General features: G+C 36.5%; 1 protein-coding gene across 2 annotated transcripts in view; it reads right to left on the bottom strand.

Moving 5' to 3' along the window:
• Positions 1-20920, bottom strand: part of GRAMD1C (GRAM domain containing 1C) — a 961713-nt gene that overhangs the window by 263805 nt on the left and 676988 nt on the right. For both annotated transcript variants that reach the window (XM_044073151.1, XM_044073150.1), the window contains one exon: positions 1412-1515. In XM_044073151.1, the coding sequence (XP_043929086.1) occupies positions 1412-1515 (104 nt within the window). The remainder of the gene's footprint in view (positions 1-1411; positions 1516-20920) is intronic.

Here is a 20920-nt window from a genome sequence, read left to right as displayed (position 1 = left end):
CATGGAAATGTACCTGCTGTTACTAATTTGGTACCTTCCCTACTATCACGCAATCATGTCTAATCCATCTCTAATATACAGGTCAGGAATACCAGGGACTCTTCCAATACTGTCAGTTGTTTATGTGTGGGTGGTCCACTTCCTGTGGTGGACTTGTCCATGGAAATATACCATGCCTTCCTCTTAGCATGCAACAGAACATGGCTTATTATTTACCACACCTATATTATGGTTTTATTATGGTTGTCCACATCATCATTGTTTTCCACCTTTCTCTGCCACACCTGACTCTGGAATGCCCTGTATATTTTACATTTGTACAGGATGCACATGCCACATGTGCATAGACCCTGCAATAACAACTTATTCTCCTGGGTGGTGAATGTTCCAGCCACTCTCTCATGGATCTATGAGCTTGAGAGAGACTGACAGAAAGTGTGTGTGTGTGTGTGTGTGTTTGTGTGTGCGCACACATCCATATATTTGCCCTTGGCTAATGCATATGCACTGCCCCTCCCCCAATCTTATGCTACTGTATGTCTCTACTGTCATGATATTGTGTCAGTTCCTCCACAATGCCCTATACCAATAGGTGTCAACAGTGGCTACAATCCTGCATCACTGTACTGACAGCCTGTATTGCAGTGCACCCCCCCACCCTCTGCATTCACAGCCTTGCCTTCACCTATGGATAGAGGTCATTGAGCCCTCTGTACCAGTTCCTGCCTGAAGTGCGCACATGGTGTGACTCCCCTCACAACTGGATAAGTAACTGTCATGCCTTTTTTCTGGCTATCCTGCCACACTCTCCTTACTCGACAGTTGAACATGTAATTATGTTACTTCACCTACAGCCGCTGATTGTTGCTGCTGCTGACAATCACCATTGGTGTTTAGTACACTGCAGAAGTACAATACCACATGTCCTGTCTTCCTTCAGCATGCCTAGATCAAAATGCAATTCTTCAATGAAATCTTCATTTCTGACTTGTCTTAATGGTAAAGTAACAATGCTGGAGGACAAGGACCAATTTGGTAAGGGTCAGAACTCAGTTAAATCATTCCATGTCAGTCTCAGACAAAAAACAAAAACACTTCTGTCTGAAAAATAAAATGTAGCGTTATTTAAGATATAAACTGATTAAACATCCCTGGTGCCTCAGCTGAGCAACCTTCTAGGATATACGTAAGAGATGGCATGTGCAACAGAATATTAAATTTAAAACAAAAATGTGTGCCTTCAGAAAACAGCACGGCTTCTAACATTTATTTGGAAAACAAACATGTAGTAGCTTATCTGAGGCAGTCAAAACAGTATTAGCATATCTATGACAAAACTCTAGGAGTGCTCCTAAATCTTGAGAATCGTCTGTATGACACTTACAAAATATAACAATCTTAACTGACCCACCTAATTGTTTGAAGTAATCCTCCAAGCCATTGTAGGAGTTCTTCTCAATGAAAGATTTGATCAGACCCCATGGCTGTTTTCTGTAGCTTATATCACTAGACACCCTAGAATTAAGCAAGAAAAAATATCAGTTGCACTAGTTTCAGTTTTGACAGAATGGCATTATAAATAAAAAGACAAAACTGAAATTTACAAGTAGCTAAGAAATACTATGCACTCGTCATATCAGTTTATCTGTGAGGAAACCTTTTTCAATGTGCAACTGTTAGGATTTCTGCAGTGGGTAGCTTTGGGTTTTTTCTCTTCTTGTATTTAAATATTGACAATAAAATGATCTTTCTTTCCCACGCTCACTGTGTTTGCAGAAGCTGTACCACATACTGGGCTATTACAGTATACTTAGCCCCATACCACTCAATCTTTTCCCCATCCACATAAGCAGTACACAAGAAAGACAGGAAAAAAATAAACATACAAGGAGATTTCAACAAATACTTAACAGACTTGCAGTAAACTCTATCTGTAGCACAGACACAGGGGAATGATAGGTAATAAGCATCCACTACAGAAAGCCTCACCTAAGCTCTACTGATATTATAAGTACACTTCTAATAACTTGTCAAAGTTCAAGTGGATAGTAAACAAAAAAAATTTAAATGAATAAAGAGACAAAAGTGCTTAACTTATAATTAATTGTGGCTATGATTCTTAGTGTAGTTACTTCTCCTATTTTTTGTTTATTCACCTGGACAATTATAAAAGTAAACATTTGTTACAGCTTTACAGACTAACTGATATGGTAAATACAAATCTGATATACGTAATTTCAGAGGCCTTCTGCAGTGGACAAGTGTTGAGAAGCCTCTCAAGCAATGAAGCTTCTTGGAGGCTCGGCTTAGAGTATAATCAAAGGGCAAATGGTCAGAGGGTTTAATACTGCAACACTGCAGTTCCAAAGGAGGCAAAGGGTCAGAAGGCTTAATCTAGCAACACAATAAGGTACCAAAGGAGGCAAAGGGTCAGAAGACTAAATCCTGCAACACTGTACTGCCAAACAAGGCAAAGGCTCAGAAGGCTTAATCCAGCAACAGTAAGGTGGCAAAGGGTCAGAAGGCCTAATTCTGCAACACAAAGGTGCCAAAGGAGGCTCAAGTTATTGTTCAACCATTTATGCTTACTGAATATGTGAACTGATGACCATGTGGCCACAGAACAAATGTGATGAAGTGTCCTCTGGCAGCTGCATTTGCCAACAGGAGGTTAGCCGCTGATGCCAAAACAATGAACTTGGCAATCTACAGAAGGGTGTGTTATACTCTGTCCTCTTTGAGCATGGGAGATTAACAGATGTTCATCCTTTCTGAATTTATGCATTTCTTCAGGAAGAACTTGAGCTCATGGTGTATGCCCATGATGTTAATTTTTTGCTCTTGATTTTGCTTCTGCAAGAAAACATGGAGATGAAGGGACAGATTAAAAACAATTCTGACAACACTTTTACTATGAAGTGTTGGCTAGTCCTAAGGTACACCCAGTCATTGTCAAAGATCAAATGTAGTTCCTTATACAATAAGATGCTGAAGCTCCATTATTTTCTCACCCTCGGTATATACAGTTCACTTTCAGAGAGTTGATAATTAAACTATCTGCATATATGGAAAAGAAAGCTTGATCACTTGAGATATTTACAACAGATTCTTTCAGTGGCTGTACTTACACTCCCACAAGTTAACTATTCGAATTTCAGGGATACATAATCTTGAAAGGCAAAGAGTAAAACATTTTCCTGAGTTTCAGCAACGTCTGAGTTGCAAAGTGATCTTCCAGTGATTGATTCTCCTTCCCGATCTTAACACGTTTCTGCTCTTGATGTCTAGAAGCAAAATCCTTCATTATATATCTATGTGTACACACACACACACACACACGTGTATGTATATGTATATATATATATATATATATATATATATATATATATATATATATATACACAGATAGATAAAGTGTGTGTGCATGTATGTACAAGTATATGTAGATTGACCTAACACTCATTTTATCTAAACACAAAATATTGAAAAAGTTAAGCTAAAGCACACCTAACTGAATCGTACTTCATCTAATATCTGTCAGAAACAGAACATTCCTCCAAAAGCCATTTGGGGGGGGGGGCACATTCCATGGTTGCATAACTGCGGAAAAAAGTGAAAATACCACTACACATTGAATCACTGTTGGTCATACTTTTAGTCTCTCCATGGTTGTATGACTTGCACTCCTGCAAAAATGTCTTTTGGAGAAGTATTGTCTAGTTTAGACGTATGTTAAATGAAATGTGAATTGATTAAATGCATTTTAGACTAAATGCATTTTGGATTAACTTTCCCAATTTGCCTGGACTGGGATTTGGTACATTTCTGTAACTGAATTCCTAATTAACTGCATGCTGAGGCTTGGGTTTGTTGAAATTGCTGGGTTAAGAAAATGACCTCTTATAACAAAGGTTTAGTGATGTCAGCATTAGCATGTTTATAGAAGACGGGTTGTGGAGGCATGCAAGGGGGCCTGCTGGCCTGAAATAAATCTCTTGTGGGACATTTCCTTTAATTCTGAGACCCATAACTGGGAGAGACGGAATGATGCAATCAATCAATAAATGAATGAAATAAACTACAGAAACTAATGGAAAACAAATGTTGACAATCACTTTGTTGAAGTTATTTCTTGCAGGGGGGAAGCCTCCCTTGCATTCTTACACCCCTCTGCTTACAAATACTAATTCAAGGTCACTGTACTGCAAAGAAAAGGGAATAGTTTGAGGCAGAGCTAGGTCAGAATCCTTTTGGCAGTATGTTCTACGCCACATTTTGCTGTCTAGATCAGAATTAGATAAATCCACAGGAACCAAAGGATGTCAGAACCACAAAGAGAAGAAAATAAAATAGAGTTTAATAATTAAACTCTTATTTTATTCTCTTTGTGGTTCTGACATCCTTCCGTTCCTGTGGATTTATTCCGTGCTTGGTCTGTCTTTTTTGTTTTTTACTAGGTCAGAATTAGTATATATAAATCCCCAGTTTTACACATTGAATCTCACGATTATGAAACTTGCACTTATAAGTCACAGAATTTAAAACTATTACCATTTGTCTTTACTTTTGTGGTTTGACTGTGTGATTCTAGTAATTTCAAATACTAATTAACCACACCTTATTATCTCTACTGATGGTATTTCTTTTATCAGGACACACCAATGCACAAACCTCAAACTAGCTACTGTAAGATGTGCAACAGACATTTTCCATGAATGTGCAATTTATATCTATGTCTTTAAATGGATTTTTATATGTATTTTCTTAACTGAAGGACTATGCTGCAGTTAGACAACAGGCTGATACTAGACATTCTTGAACATGTAGCTGACTTCTTGTGCAAGAATAGCTCCTGCTAACCCATTTCTGTTAAAAGAATGCAGGCCTAAGCTCAAAGATTAACATCATGCATTACATTCTGTCTAGTAACAGATATTTATGATAAGAAGAATTAAGGAGAGCTGACGTGACAATCATGGATTTCATCTGTTCTGCATCAGAAAAAAGCACAGGACAAAGACTTTGGACACTGCTATATGGAAACCATCTGAAAACACCTTAATTTTCAATAGGTGATTAAAAAGTACTAGTTGCAGACATTTTAGATTAGTATATAAGCAGAGTGGCGTAGGTCAGGCCTTCAGTAAAGAATATATTCCTGCTTGTGTAAAAGTTCTTCAGCATACTGATGCCTCCATCATCATCTCATACTTCCTTTCATAAAAGCTGTTGTAGAAATCTCAAACTGTCTTATAACATTAATAAATACCCACATCTATGGGTGTATATTACAACATCAAACTCACAGGCGTCCAAACATTGTAATATTGAACCCAAATGTGAAAACAGTGAAGCCACGGAACACCGATTTTTTTTCCCTGGGAAAAAAATTGGTGGGCCATTTTCACGGCTTTGCTATTTCCTCCACTGTTGTGCGATCTTGGAGTTGGTATATTGAAGTAGGGGTGTGTGTCGGGTGTGCCCCCCACATTAGTTTAACTTTAAAGTGAACGTGTTTTTTTTTTTTTTTTTTACCGGAACAATGATTTTTCCCTGGGGAAAAAAAAAATCACTGTTCTGTGTTTTCGTACTTTTTGGGTTTCAAACTTCCTGGTTCAACATTACATCGTTCAAAACTCCTGTGAGTTCAATGATGTAATATAGACCCACATCTATCATCTGTGACAGCCTTAGATAATGTAAATGTTATTTCTGCCAGCTAAGACTATACAAAGTATGCTGTGATGTGTGGCAGCACATAAACACCGAATGATGGAATCTCTCAAATGCCAAGGAGGCAGCAAGACCAGGCCACAAACACAGAATTTAATGAACAGACTGTTTGATAGTGGTACTGATGAAACTATTATTTTTATGGTAATGTATTGCAATAAATATGGATACAGGAAATCTCAGTGGTTTTGCTTTCATTGAACTCACCAAGGTCTTTGACTTGGTGAACTGCAAAGGACTTTAAAGCTCACTATTATCTATAGGTTCAAGTGAAAGAGGTATAAGCTGGTTTAAAAACATTCTTTCAAGTAAATACTTCCTAGCCAATGTTGACCTATCACTGACTGAAGCCCTGTTCATAACAGGGTCCCATTAGGGTCAGTACTCTCTCCTCTCCTACTTCCATCTTTATAAATACAGTTCCATCTTACTTACCCAAAATACCAGTCCTCTTAGATGTAGATTAGATGGCCATTTCAATGTGTCACCCCTCTGACATAATAATGCACCTTGAAAATTACCTTCTATTTTTTCCCTTGTGGTGTAACAATATGCAGTTTATACTTATCTTTAGGAAACTACACATTAATGTTTCCTTTGTTTGGCTACTGATGTAGAAGTTAAAGTTGTAAGCTATAGTTCCTGTGGTACACGGTTTGATTCCCCTCTGCCTTAATTTGCCTACTGTGTAACCTTGAGCAAGTCACTTAATCTGACTTTGCTCCCAGGTCACCTCTGTAAAGGGACTGTGCATCCAGTGGTACCACCTGGTTAACAAACTGGATTATTATTACTATTATTATCATCATCATCATCAGTAGCAGCAGCAGCAGCAGCATTATTATTTTTACCTACTAAGAATAGATTTACCCTCCCTAAATAAAACTGGCAGAACCATTTGAACTCTGACAATGTTGAAGCCACAGAAACTTTCAAGAACAAAGAAATTTAGCACGATCCAGATCTAAGCTTTTAATATCACAATGAGATAACTAAGGCAAAATTACTAAAATTTTATTCTGGACCTGGATAAGTTAATGTTTCCTGGCCCCTGAATGTAGATCAACCACAGGAAAAGGGATATTCTACTTTTTAAAACCCCTGGCCGATCTCCTGTTAACATAAGTACAGTCCCCATTAATTATTCAGCCTGTCTCTTGGACAACGATCTTATTTGTATTATGATTTTTCTTTTTTTTTTTCTATTTATTCTTAAATGTGTGATAAATCTAGAATTACTTCCCTTTACAAATGTAAATTAATACTCACAGGTTCTATGTTAATATCACTCCATATCTGATGTTGCATCTACTGTTAGACTTGCTGCATCTACTATAACTTATGTTGTATACATCGTTTGCCATACTGTATTTACTATTACTAATGTATGTACTGTCACTTTTTGTGGAGCTTTTCTCCCCAGGGCTCTGCCCATTGGGGCTTTCCCAGTAAACAAATGTAAAATAAATAAATACATTTTTTTTTTAACTTGAATGCAGCTTTCCCCTTTACTGCAGCAGCCTTAACAAATTCTTCACTGTCTGCACATAATAGTTACTATCTACTGGACCACCACTCTTACCCCTTGTTATTGACACCACTGCTTAGTCTTAGCCAAAGTCAGTTGGGTTCAAATCCTACAAAGTGCTGACTTACTCCTGGCTTCTCCTCTTTACAAACTTCTTATTGTAAAAATGTGCATTTCTGCTACAGGTTTACATTACAGTCTTTTCATTTCAACGTAAAACAACTTGTACTCAACAGTCTTTATTTAAACTCTCCAATAATAAGCTTTGCTGCGGCAATGCAGATTCTCTGAAAAAACTCACTCAATCTGGGAATCCCTTCCTGTCTCTCTGAGAATAGTTATTCCTATCTAGTTTATCATAAGGACCTTCAATCATACCTGAACCAGGGAAATGTAAAGGCTTCCAAGTTGACCACGTTTCATAAGTCTTCTGAGTCATTCCTTATTTTCTCATTATTTACATCTATTGAATCTATCAAACATATTTATAGCATTTTCCATTTCTTAACTCTCTTTGTCCATCTTCCATTTCCCCCTCTTCATTTTTTCTTGTGTAGATATTTTCCATTGTTTCAATTATAAATTAAACAGGTAAAATGTTTTATATATATATATATATATATATATATATATATATATATATATATGTTTACTACTGGCATTCCAAATCTGCTTCGGTCGACCATTTAAAATGTCGATCCAAAATGCTGAAAAGTAAATCAGAGAAAATGCATCCATTGACAACCGTGGTTTGATGTATTTGACATAGGAGGTGATGTCAGTCACCCATGCTATGCACATTAGCATACTGTTATACTCTACAATCAACGATACGTTAATGCTACTATTTTGCAGGGGGGTATGCCCCCTGAATCCCCTCTGCACATTAAATATACCAACTCTGAGATCACACTACAGTGAGGAAATGGGCCAATTCCCTGTTCCCCACTGAACCGTAGTCTCCCAGCACGTCGAAATAAGAATGATTGAGTGCAACATGTCACTCGATCATCCAAAAGCAATCACTTTTGGTTTGACTCACTGCAGTTTTGAAAACAGTGATTGGACCATGTGTCACTTGATATATATATATATATATATATATATATATATATATATATATATATATATATATATATATAAAACCCACGGTGGTGGTGCTGCGGTAGCGTTGTTGCCTCATACTAAGACGCTGTCCAGTTCGATTCTCAGCTAGAGTGTCCTCTGCATGGAGACATGCGTGAATAGGCGTACCTTCGTTGAAGGTTGTGCATCAGGGCTGGTAACTCAGCATGTAAAAATCAACTACCAATCATTAGCGGACCGGAGTTCTGCTGTGGCGACCCCTAACCGGGAAAAGCCGAAAGACACAAATATATATATATATATATATATTTAGAGATGGTATGTCTGGGTAGTTTTTGAATATGTGCACTTTTGTTTATATTAATTTTTATCTTCATGATTTTTGTATTAATGAGTTGATTATTAAATTTTTGACTGATGTATTTTGTAACTCATCTGGGTCTATATCTATTGCCCTTACAAACTATGTCTATATGCATCAATATGACCTTCTTTCCATATTTTAGGCTAATTTGCTTGTAAATTGTTTTTATACTTTGTAGAAAATGTTCTTGTTATCACATTATTTTTGGTGAGCACATATTCTGAGCTGTAGCAAGCTCATTCAAGGCCTGGTGCTGTTCCCCTATCTTACACACCTCGCAAATCTAAGGGTTGAGGAGCAAAAATCTTCTTCTCCTTGAGGTGAAAACAACAACAACAAAAAAGGTCAGTTTACAAATGTAACCTGTGGCTTGTTCTAGTTCTAATACCACCCACAAAGCATTACAGGGTTTCACTTCTGATTGCAGTTACAGTATCAGAATTCATTTCTGAATGCCAGTACTGTAATAAAGCCCCATACTAGCAACTGCTGATTGCTCCTCCTATCACCTTGCACCTGGGGCTACTGTTTCCTTCACCTCACCCTAGCTACAGTTCTGACTCCCAGACAGGGTTTGAAAGTAGTTCTGATGGTTCAGTGCTCCTTCCTGGCTAACAAATTCAAAAAAACAGTTAGTGGCAATGACTACAGGGGTCTCTGCAAACGAGACAGCCCTAAAGAAATAAATCTGACAACTCCAAGATGCTCTCTTGTATATCAGTGCTGTACATGCTACTTTTGAAGCACTTGAGGTTGGACAGTTGTATGCTGTCTGTAAACCATGTTTTAACTGTCATGAAGGATAAAAATCATGATATGAAGTATGTCTTCTGTAATCAGGAAGTTACTCGGGTAAATTCATAAGCAAATCTGTTTATTTATTTATTTTTTGTTGATCAGGCTAGTCGTACAAGTCTAGTGGCCTCTTTTTAGGGAAGACCCAAGGTGATATTTATACTACTTGGGAAAATTGCACTAGGGAATTGGTAGATTTCCCTTAATCTTTTTGTTAATAGCCATGGAATCTTTTCCATCTACCTGTTACCAAATACTCGAACAGATGGGATCTTGGTTTAACATCTCATCTGAAGGATGACACACTCAAATGTGCAGAACCCCCTAATGCTGCTGTAACTCACAGTCTTATGGTCTTTCAGCACCAAAGGCAAGTGTGCTACCTGTTGCGTCACTGGCAATGACACTATCAAAGCAAGTTCACCGGCATGGCAATAAAGGATCTCCCTGCATAAGTGACAGCTTTGGTTTTTAACGTGGCCTGGACACTAGAAGAATTTGTTTTCTTTGAATAAAGCGCTTTTGAATATGCTGAATTTATAGCAGTATTGGTCATTTTATAAACAGACAACTGGATTCCATGGAACTGACTTGTAATATAGCTAATGCACCAGATATAGCAGTAATCTTAAAAATGCTTAGATCTTTGGTTAATACAGGCATGGACACACAGTATGAATGAAGTGGGTATAATTAATGAAAGTAGATCAATGACGTTTTTTTTTTTTCTTCTGTTGGACCTAAGTTTATCACATATAGACAGGCTTCTGTTACAGACATTATTTCATCTTTGAAACCATGTAAGTTAAATAAAGCTTTATTGTTTGAGTAAGAAAGTGGCAAAATGGTTACAGTTAAAAAATAGAAAAGTAGTTAGAACCTTCCTTTGTTACACAGAACTTATGGTTTTGAAGCATCACGTGCAGCCTTTACCGATGATTTATTTTGTATGGAATGACAACAGGGAAAATTGTGTGAATTCAAAAATTACCTTAATAGGACACAATAATTTTTAAAGTTAAACTTCAGTTCTAGTATGGTCAGTATTTTTTATTTAGATTTGGAATTTGTTAAAAAGCATCATTACTAAATGTTTGAAAACAGCATTATATAGGAAAGGACAGCAATTTGTAATAAATGTAAAAAAGAAACTAAGAGCAGCTTTGTTGACAACTGATGATTTCTTCATTGACAGGGAGATGAAAGTGTTCTTTAATAAATTGTGTGTTAAAAAAGAAATGAGTGCTGCTAGGGAGTATATTTATAAACCTTTGCACAAAAAAAGATAATATGCGTACTGAACCATTACCAGGTGTTTTGCAAGTGAATGCATTATCTTTTTATATTAACTTTTCAGTTTAAATTTATGGAATATTAAAAATATTATTTAAAATAATTAGCAATCTCTGCAAAGGTGTACACACAGCCCAGAGTGCTGACAATTCTTTTTGTTAGAAACAAAAAATATGAAGACAATGCATGAAGTTAGTTCAACATGCACAGATAATATCAGTGGAGCAAGAGACAGATTTGGTAAATAAAAGATACAAGTATTGTGGATTTATAGTAAATGATCCTTCTTTTGTATTGTGACAACACTAAAATATTCTATTTGGGTTACTTCATCTGAGTTTCTAACACCGCAATTTATGTTTCTGGATGTAAATCACATTCAGCCTTTTATACAGGGCTGATGTCAATAGCTTCCACCTGTCTTTACAGCACTAGGACAAGCTTAAATTCTTCAGGTTTGCACATTTTTTTTCTGTAAGCACATTCACTATTTTTTGTGACAAGATGATCTCTTATTTATTGATGAAGTTAGATTTTCAGTTTTTCTCTTTCAGTTTTCAGATGCTGTTAAATAAGACCTTAATACTGCTTTCAAGCATTTGTGACCATGGTATGTTCATAATTAGATCTGGAAGATTTAATAAAAGTTAACAGTTTCTATACTTAATTTAATTTAAACTTGTTTTTATGATACGGTTGATTTTTAAAAGCACAGTTATAGCTCTGACTTCTACTGTACAGCTTATTAATTACCAAAATTGAGAGAGTGACCATGGTATGTTCATAATTAGATCTGGAAGATTTAATAATAAAAGTTAACAGTTTCTATACTTAATTTAATTTAAACTTGTTTTTATGATACGGTTGATTTTTAAAAGCAAGGTTATAGCTCTGACTTCTACTGCACAGCTTATTAATTACCAAAATTGAGAGAGAGGGAGAGCGAATTAATCATGCACATAACCATATTGCTAAACTAAAGGAGATAGAGAAATGCGAACACACTTTTGTTTAGACAACTGCTGAAAGTAATGTCAAAAGTTAACTTTGCAAATAAGCAGACAACTAGATTATTGAAAGAAGTATTAATGAAAAAGAGACACCAACTGCATTTCGATCACAAAGCTGTTACACTCAGTGTTAAGAATTATGCTGACCTTGCACATAAAATGATTATTAGAATAAATAACAGACGGATAAAAGCTCCCATATTAAACACTTTGCACATCACCTTAGCAGCAGTGTTTAAAGAAGTCAGGTATACAACAAGGTCTCTCTGCTTGTTCTAACCAAAGGCAAATCCACACCTGGAATTAACAAGATTATTTCATTCCTGTGTCCAAGCAAGGAAGTACATTTGGAAATGCACAAGAGGGCTGATAAATCAAGTTTGGTGTGCATGTGTACAGGGCCCTGAGGCATGTACCTTATAACACATTCAGAAGGTATTAAACAGCAAATAGAAGCTTGCACTGTAGACCGGGGGTATGAAGTAATGCAGCACTAAAGACCACTTGAAGAACAGGATTCAAGGCCACTCGTACATTTCAGAAAAACTGGATAGGTCTGGCAGTCTTACCCAGATTTAATATCTGTGTCAACAGATTTCTTTTTCCATTGGCATGACATAGCCCCCCAACACTCAGTTCTTCAAAAATAAGCACTACTTTAGCTTCTATTTCCCTGTTCACTAGTACATAATATGTCTCCAGCTTACCGTACAACAGTGCTCATTCATGCTCAGTGCTCCATCCCTATCATGACTTCACCTGGACTTTCTTTTTTTTCCCTTATGCACCAACATTAAGTGTATGTTACACTAGCATAACATAAGGAGAAAATAAGCCTCATGCTGTCTGGCCTTTAAAGGGATTTAACATTCCACCTCTAATCCACTACACCTCTTCCCCATCTGTACTCTTAAATGTATCTGCAGATTCATTCTCAACACCAGTCTCTGCGAAGAAGTACTTGCAGGAATTCAGAGAGTGTTTCAAATTAAAGAAACAATGAAATATACAAAAATCCAATTAAAATGTTATTCTTGTTTAAAACAAATAATGAAAACAATACATGGAAGAAAATGTGTAATATATATATATATATATATATATAAAATATATGGATCTACTTCAGTCGATCAAACGTTTACAAGTTCAAACCACATATGGCTGAGACCATATGTTTGAAATCGTATAAGTTCGAACACTGAAGTAGAAACATAAAAAAACAATAAAACACAAAACAAAATGTCTATAGCAACCCCCACACTCCCTTACTTAAATATACCAACTCTGAGATTGCACTACATTGCAGAAATGGGAAATCTTCAATTTCTGCTCTGTATGCAGATCTGATAGTCCAATCGGACTTTTACAAGTTCAAACAAATGGTCTCGGCTATATGTGGTTCGAACTTGTAAACATTCGATCGACTGAAGGGGACCCAGATATATATAGACAAAGAATAACGTAGTCCTAAAGATGTTAATGGAGTTGCCAGCTTGGGGGGGGGGGGGGACTACAGTGCCTCAGGATGTAAGAGCTCTGTCTCACTGCTCCAGGGTGTAAGATTCAATTCTGGCCTCCAGTTACTGACTTTGGTTGTTGTTGAAAAGGGTCCATGAGGTTTTACTCGAGATTTAGCTCAATTAGCCAATTAACATTTGAATAAGTTATAAATTAAATTAGATATTTCCCCATACAAGTTCCACACCAAAGGGAAAAAAGGTCAGACAGACAGATCATTCATTAAAAACTGCAAGAAAGACCCAGCCAAACATCAATCTTCATATAGCACCAAGTGTGACAATTCCCCCCAGTTAAGAACAAGTAAATTATTACACTTCTGTCCCTCACTCTGGTGTTCCAACTTACAAGATTTAGTATTCCAGAAAAAAATCAATTTCAAAGCAAAAAAAAAAGCTATCTAGGTTCTGTTAACACATATAGAAGATACAGGCTGTAATGGCATTAATGTAAAACCCATACAGTATATACTGTTAGCAAGTACCAGACTGATTATTCTGAGATTCAGCTTTAAAAATAGCTACAAAAATAAAATGATACATGTATAACTGTGTATAAAATGATACATGTATACAATGATATAAGTATAACTATGTATAAAATGATACATGTATTGCTATGTATAAAATGATACATGTATAACTCTGAAGACCATTGAGTTATTTAAATGTACGTAATATGCAGTCAGTTAGTACATGTTCAGTTAAGGAGGTTAATGCAACAGTCATTAGCAGCATGCAGGAAGCAAAGTGGCACAGGACAGAGTCAAGAAGGCAAGTAATAAGCAGCATTATTATACATTATTTTTAATTTCACATGTTTATTGAGAAAGTTTGACTAAGCATCATATAACACCTTTTCAGCAGTGGCCTGGGGAGAAAAGCTCCATATTCAAATAACAGTACACAGCTTAAACAATAATCATAATACAGAGATATTAAATGATATTATTGAGGAATAAGTACTAGAACTTCCGCGGTGGTGCAGCGGTAGCGTTGTTGCCTCACAGCAAGAGGTTCTCCCGTTTGATTCTCGGCTTGGGATGGGAGTGCCTTCTGTGTGGAGTCTGCATGTCCTCCCCACGGTCGAGTGGGTGTTCGAAAGACATGCGTTGAATGGGCGTGCCTTCATTGAAGGTTGGGCATCGGGCTGGCAACTCGACACCTTAAAAAACTGCCAATCATTAGCGGACCAGAGTTCCGCTGTGGCGACCCCTAACCGGGAAAAGCTGAAAGACAAACAACAACAACACTGAGGAATAAGTACTAATTACAACAGTAGCTTATCATTGTGTTTCAAATAGGTGAAATAAAAGATCGCATTCAATAAGTCAGAAATAAAAGTGATAGTACTCATTTTTAAACACCTTTATTAAATTATCAGTTAAGACATAGGAAACATTCATTACGAGAAAATAAAACAAACCTCTAACATTTTGCATATATTTTCTTTGCTGTCATCAGTTCAACATTGCAAAAATAGATAAACAAATTACTGAATTCCTGCCTTCCCTTAAACTTCACTCCTCCTCATCCTGAACTTCATTATGCATGTAATGTTCCCACAATTCCCATTTATTTCTTATGTAATTTGCTCCTTTCCTTTTCTAATGACCCCTCTTCCATTTCTTGCCTCACTTCTATAATATTCAATACCTCAAATACAGCTGGTGTAGACTTTGATTCCAATTTTCTATTAATTCCTTTTTCTGTAGGCAACAGAATTAAACTTAATAAGGCCTTATTATGCCTGAGCAGTTCAGATCCTGTACCCCAGCTCAACAGAATTTACCTGATGTTGTCATTTTCAATCATTTCTCAACCATTGGGATTCAGATCCAATCCTCGGATCTGACTTGGCCGCTTCTTCCAGCTCATGGAACACTGAAACTCTCAAGCTCCTCCCTTTATCCATAATGCCCTAGTCACCTAACATACCCCAGATCTCATTTGCCATTTTAGTGTATAGACATGGTAGCTGATAACCCTTGGGTGAGCAGTACATTTTTTTGAGTTAGGGTTGTATTATTTCCATTATAATATTTTTGCTCTCTGTTCTTCCTTTCTATTACACTTAAACAAAAACAAACAACCAAACCAAAAACCACCTCCAGAGGAAGCCTCAATAGGCAAAAATAGTAAAATGAAAAGTTCACTGACAAATTATGTTAAAAATGTAGGCTTTAATAAAACGAAGAAATAAAAAGCACAAATTGTGCTGTTCAAGTTGCAGGTCAAACAGGATAAGCGCTTTCAGTTAAAAAACCTTCTTCAGATCCTTCAACCTGCAACTTGAACAGCACAATTTGTGCTTTTTATTTCTTCATTTTATTAAAGCCTACATTTTAACAGAATTTCTCAGTGAACTTTTCGTTGTGGTTGAAGCCTTTTTTTCATTTTTCTATTACACTTGACTTTAACATTTACATTTAAATACTTTACTCCTTGAGTATATTTTAGTTACCATTGTTGGTATTTCTATAGCACTTTTATAGTACGTTGATTACTATTGTTTTTTAATATGAAACATCTTTATTAAATTATTACTTATGACATAGACAATCATACATTTATATAAATTAATACAAACCATACTGACAATCTTAGTTGCAAGCATTTTATATCACAAACCCTACTGACATAATTTTAGTTGCGAACATTAGACATCACTTATAGAATACCCAATCACTGTCAGTCAGACTTTCAAATCCTGCCTTTTTTAAACCTCATTCTACCCCTGTATGTATTGCTCCCACAGTTCCTATTTTTCCTGTGTAATTTGCTCCTACCCTTTTCTAAAGATCCCATTTCCAGTTGTTTTGTCTCTGTTACTGTATTCATTACTTCTAGTACAGTTGGTTTAGACTTTGACTTCCATTTTCATAGGATCATAGGAATTTACTAGGCTATTGGCCCTGAGGCTCTTATAAGCCTAGCCAAGAGTTTAGCCCAGGTTTAGACAAGTCAGCACCCAAAGCTCCAGTCCAGCAGGGACACAGGTGGAATCCCAGGGGTGTATTTTCTGTTTCCCATCCAGTTATCCAGGTTGTTGTTGAAAAGGGATAATGAGGTTCTCTGCTTGATGTAGAGAGGGGGGGGTCTATTCCACAGATGGGGGAGTCTCTGAGAATCAAATCTGTTTTTTTTTTTTTTTTTTTTTTTTTTTAGCAGCCACCATAATTAGACTCAGCAAGGCCTTATTATGTCTAGGCAATTCCAATTCTGTATTATAGCTCAGAAAAATAATTTTCCTAGTTACACCAACTTGCTCACCCAGTATCTCTGATAGAGTTGTCTGCAGGGAATCTTAGAAGTCTGCCAACTAATTACACTCCCAGAAAAATACATTTCCAATTATCCATTTCTTCCCCACTCCTCCTCCAACTTTTGCTGTTTACCCGAGGAAAATTTCTCTCGAGTCCTTTTGGGGTATAAAAATATCTATGTAAGCATTTCCAAGCAGAAATCCTAAATCTTCTAGATTTTGATGCATATGTGGGAGACATACATATATCACCCATTGTTTCATTGTAAATTGCTTATCCAGTCCCACTTCCCAATCCTTTCTAACCTCCTCTGATTGATTCCTATATTTATCATGCAATATTTTTCTATGCTCTATTAATTATTCCTTTTTAACAGCAACTTCTGTTCTAGATTCTACTAAAAACTCTACCAGTGCTGGTCTTTCATTTAGGATCCCCCTATTTCTTTCTCTTTGCCTATACTCCAGTATCAATCCTTGACAGGGAAGGCAATCTCTAACCTGCAGTCCAAATAAATTTGAGTTTAAATAGATAACAACGTATCCTTTAATTCTCACATAAATAACACTATTAAACAAGTCATCAGAAAACTAGGCTCACTTTATAGAATCAAACCATTCCTTACTCCACTGGCCAGAACCTCCATTGCCCACTCCCATCTGGTTTCAACCCTCCTTTATGCATCACCTATTTATACTAACCTCTCCAAATCTAACCTCAAGAAACTGTCTACTGCCTATAATAGTATCGCCAGATTTGCCTCTGGTTCTAGTTACAGAACTCACCATTGCAAAAACTTAAAGGAATTAGGATGGCTAGAATTGCAAAATCTGATCTTGTTCTATCAATGCTCCTTAGCCCAAAAAATTCTGTACAAGCCCACTAATACCCCTATACTCACTTCCCTTATAACTCCATACTGCAACCTCAAAAGCCTACGTTCCTCTAACAAACACCTCATAGCAACTTGTAAAGCCAACAACTTGGCAGGTAACTCCTTGTTCTCTAACACTATTGGAAAATCCTGGAACTCTCTTCCTGACAATCTCTCTTCCATCTCCTCTCCTCACTGCTTTAAAACCCAGCTAAAAACTTTCCTTAGAACCCACTGGCTCTGCCCCTGCATAAACCCTGACTAACATTTCCATCTATTTCTACCACTTCCACCTTTTCTGCCTACTATTTTTTTTTTTAGTCCACAAGTAAATTGACTGTTAGTATGTTAATGTCCTAACTTTTGCTCCTGACAGAATTTGACACTTTAAATGCTCATTAACTAAAATGTTACTCTCTGTTATTCTGTTTATAAATGAAAGTATTTTTGGAGCTTTTCTCCCCGGGCCTCCACTGAAAATGGACTCAATATCCAGTTGGACCAGCCCGGTTAATAAATGTAAAATAAAAAAATAAATAAAATAAATTCTTGGTCTCTTTCCATTCTATTACATTTCCCTCGCTAGGTATTTGTTCCTAATACCTTGGTCCTTTTGCCAGTTTTATTCAAGTAATTCCAGCTCTCTCATGCCTATTGTCTGTATCCCTAATTGCAGTCATTCCAACTGGCAGAATCTCCTTTCTCCATTCCCATGTTGGCTTAGTTCTTGGAATACTTTCTGCTTCTTTATGAATTTAATATTCTGTATGATTATTGTTATTCTCCTTAAAGGTCCACATCCAAAATCTCAGTCTCTCCTTGTTTCTTTATCAGCACTCTCCACTTTGAATTACAGGTTTCTGCTTGTGTTATGTATAGGAGCCTTAACTGTGCAGCTCTGAAATACCCCTTCAAATCAGGTAAACTCAATCCGACTTGCTTTACTGGAAGAATCAACTTATCCCACTTGATTCTTGCTACTCTTCCTCTCCCAAATAAAATCCTTCAGCTCTTTATCGATTGCTATCCACAACTTCTCCGGTTGATAAAAGTAGACCTGTGTATAAGATTAAAGGGACTAAAAACATGTAACTGATTGTATCTTACTACCTATATCCATATAACAGAGCTTCCAGTTTCTTAGTTTTTGTATTATATTTTTAGTGTCTTCCCACATATCCTTGGCTGCCAAACCAGAATCTTTTTAACCCATAGTCCTAACTACTTCATTTTATGATGTCCCCATAAATATGGACATTGTTGAACCAATTCATGTGTGGGTACATACTTTTCTGCTATTGCCTTTGTTTTAGCTTCAATAATTTTGTATCCCAAAAAGATTTGAAACCATCTCAAAATGTTCCACAACACTGTAATGTCCTTTTTTGGTTTTATAAAGTTTAAAATAATATCATCTGCCAACAGAGACAGCTTTCCTTGATTACTACACCAATTATATCCTTGAATTTCTGAGTCCCTTATTTTCTTTGCAAGTGGTTCTAAATTTAATGCAAATAACAAGGAGGAAAGAAGACACCCCATCTTAGTTCCTCTGCTCTAGCAGAAATTATCAGAGAGGACCCCACACACTTTAATTTTCTCCTCCAATCCCTCATATATCTTCCCAGTCAACTTTATAATTTTAGCAGGGAATGCAAATGCTCCCATTGCCCTGCTCATAAAGTCCCAGCTTAGTCTGTCAAATGCTTTCTCTGAATCAAGACCCACCAACAACAGTGGTATTTTCTTACATTCTGCTTCCCTCTGGATCATCAATGTTCTGTTAATGTTGAATGTTTGCCTCCCCTTCACTAAACCACACTGATCCATATCTATCAATTTTAGCATCACTTTTGCCATTCTTGTAGCCATTATAGGTTCATAGGTGTTTACTAGGCTAATGACCACAAAGGTCTTTTTAAGCCTAGCCATGCATCCCAAATTTCTAATACTCTTGATAAGTGTAAGCATGGGCCTGGGAGATGAACCATTTACTGGTTACCAGATTGCATCAGAGACATACGTGCCAAACCAGGGATGAATTTCTGTTTTTCCATCCAATTGTCCAAGTTGCACGTTGAATTGGATTAGGGAGGAACTCTGCTTCACATGGATGGGGAGCCTGTTACATAGACAGGGTAGTCTCTGGGATACATGCCTTTCTCTCCAGTAAGTCCTATTTATATCACAAGCAAGGTTTAACTCTTTAGAACAAGTAATTCTGGTACTGTTTGTTTTGTGGATATACATATAAACATTTTATAATCATGGTTTAGTATTGAAAGGGGCCTGTATGAAATTAGATCTGATGGATCTTTACCCAGTTTAGGTATTACAGCTACCTCCTCTATCTTCTAGGATGTTGGTACTTTTCCTCCTCTTAAAATACTGTTCAACAAAACCTTCCATATCTTTATCATTTTTTCCCTCCTTGCTTCCAAACATCTACCGGAATACCATTTATTCCAGGGGACTTTCCTGTAGAGTGATTATATATCACCATTTTTACCTCATCTTCTGCTATCCTAACTGTTAATAAGTGAGACCTGTCTACCTCTAACCATGTCATATTTAATTCTTCCACAAACATTTCCATTTGTACCTTTTCTTGGTTTCCATATTTCTCTGCTTTATACAGACTTTCATAGAATTTTCAAAATATTTCTAATTCTTCTACAGGACCTCTTATCTTCCTTGTTATAGGCTCCCTAAGCTTGGCAACAGCCTGTTCTACTTTCTGCTGTGTAAGTCATTGTGCTAAACAGTTTTGTGCTCTAGAGTTATTATAAAAAAATGCAGTTGCTTAACATCAGTCTTTCTAAACTCATGCATATTATCAAGGTAAACCCTTATTTCTGTTTAGCATTCTGCAGTTGCTCCTTTGCTTGTTTTGGGAGATTCCCCCTATTTTGCAATACTTTAACATTTGTCAGTCCCTCTAATTATCTGTTGTTACTTCTTAATCCTATTTCTCTTTTTTATTTCTACCCTATTTTTAAACTCCACTTCAATTTTATCCCACTCCCTAGCTGTATTTTAAGAAGAAATTTCTATTTTCTCTAACAGCTTCTGAATAATTTCCATTAACCTTTCCTTAAATTCTTTTCTCTTCAACAGACAGGTGGGAAAGCCCCAACCAATGTCTCATTTTTTATATTTTATTACCCTGTGTTTTTATTTTAGCTATTATTGGCCCATGATATGAAATAGTTACTGGGTGCATATCAAGACTTTCAATCAAATGCACATGCTCCTGTGAAATGTAAACTTTGTCTAGCCTAGCCCAGTTTTTGTATCTTGGGTGATGACACATAACTTCACTCCAAACTCCTAGTACTGAATTCTCATCTTACACATCAAATATTTTCATACATTTCTTCAAAAATCTCCCCTCCTTTGTTATATTTTCCTTCTGTGTCCCTAGACACATCTGCACTGTTGCAAATCAAATTCC

The sequence above is a fragment of the Protopterus annectens genome, chromosome 5.part1 (genome assembly GCF_019279795.1).
Source record: "Protopterus annectens isolate FY-2018-M chromosome 5.part1, PAN1.0, whole genome shotgun sequence".
Taxonomy (NCBI): domain Eukaryota; kingdom Metazoa; phylum Chordata; order Ceratodontiformes; family Protopteridae; genus Protopterus; species Protopterus annectens.
This window is presented reverse-complemented; position numbering and strand designations above follow the sequence as displayed.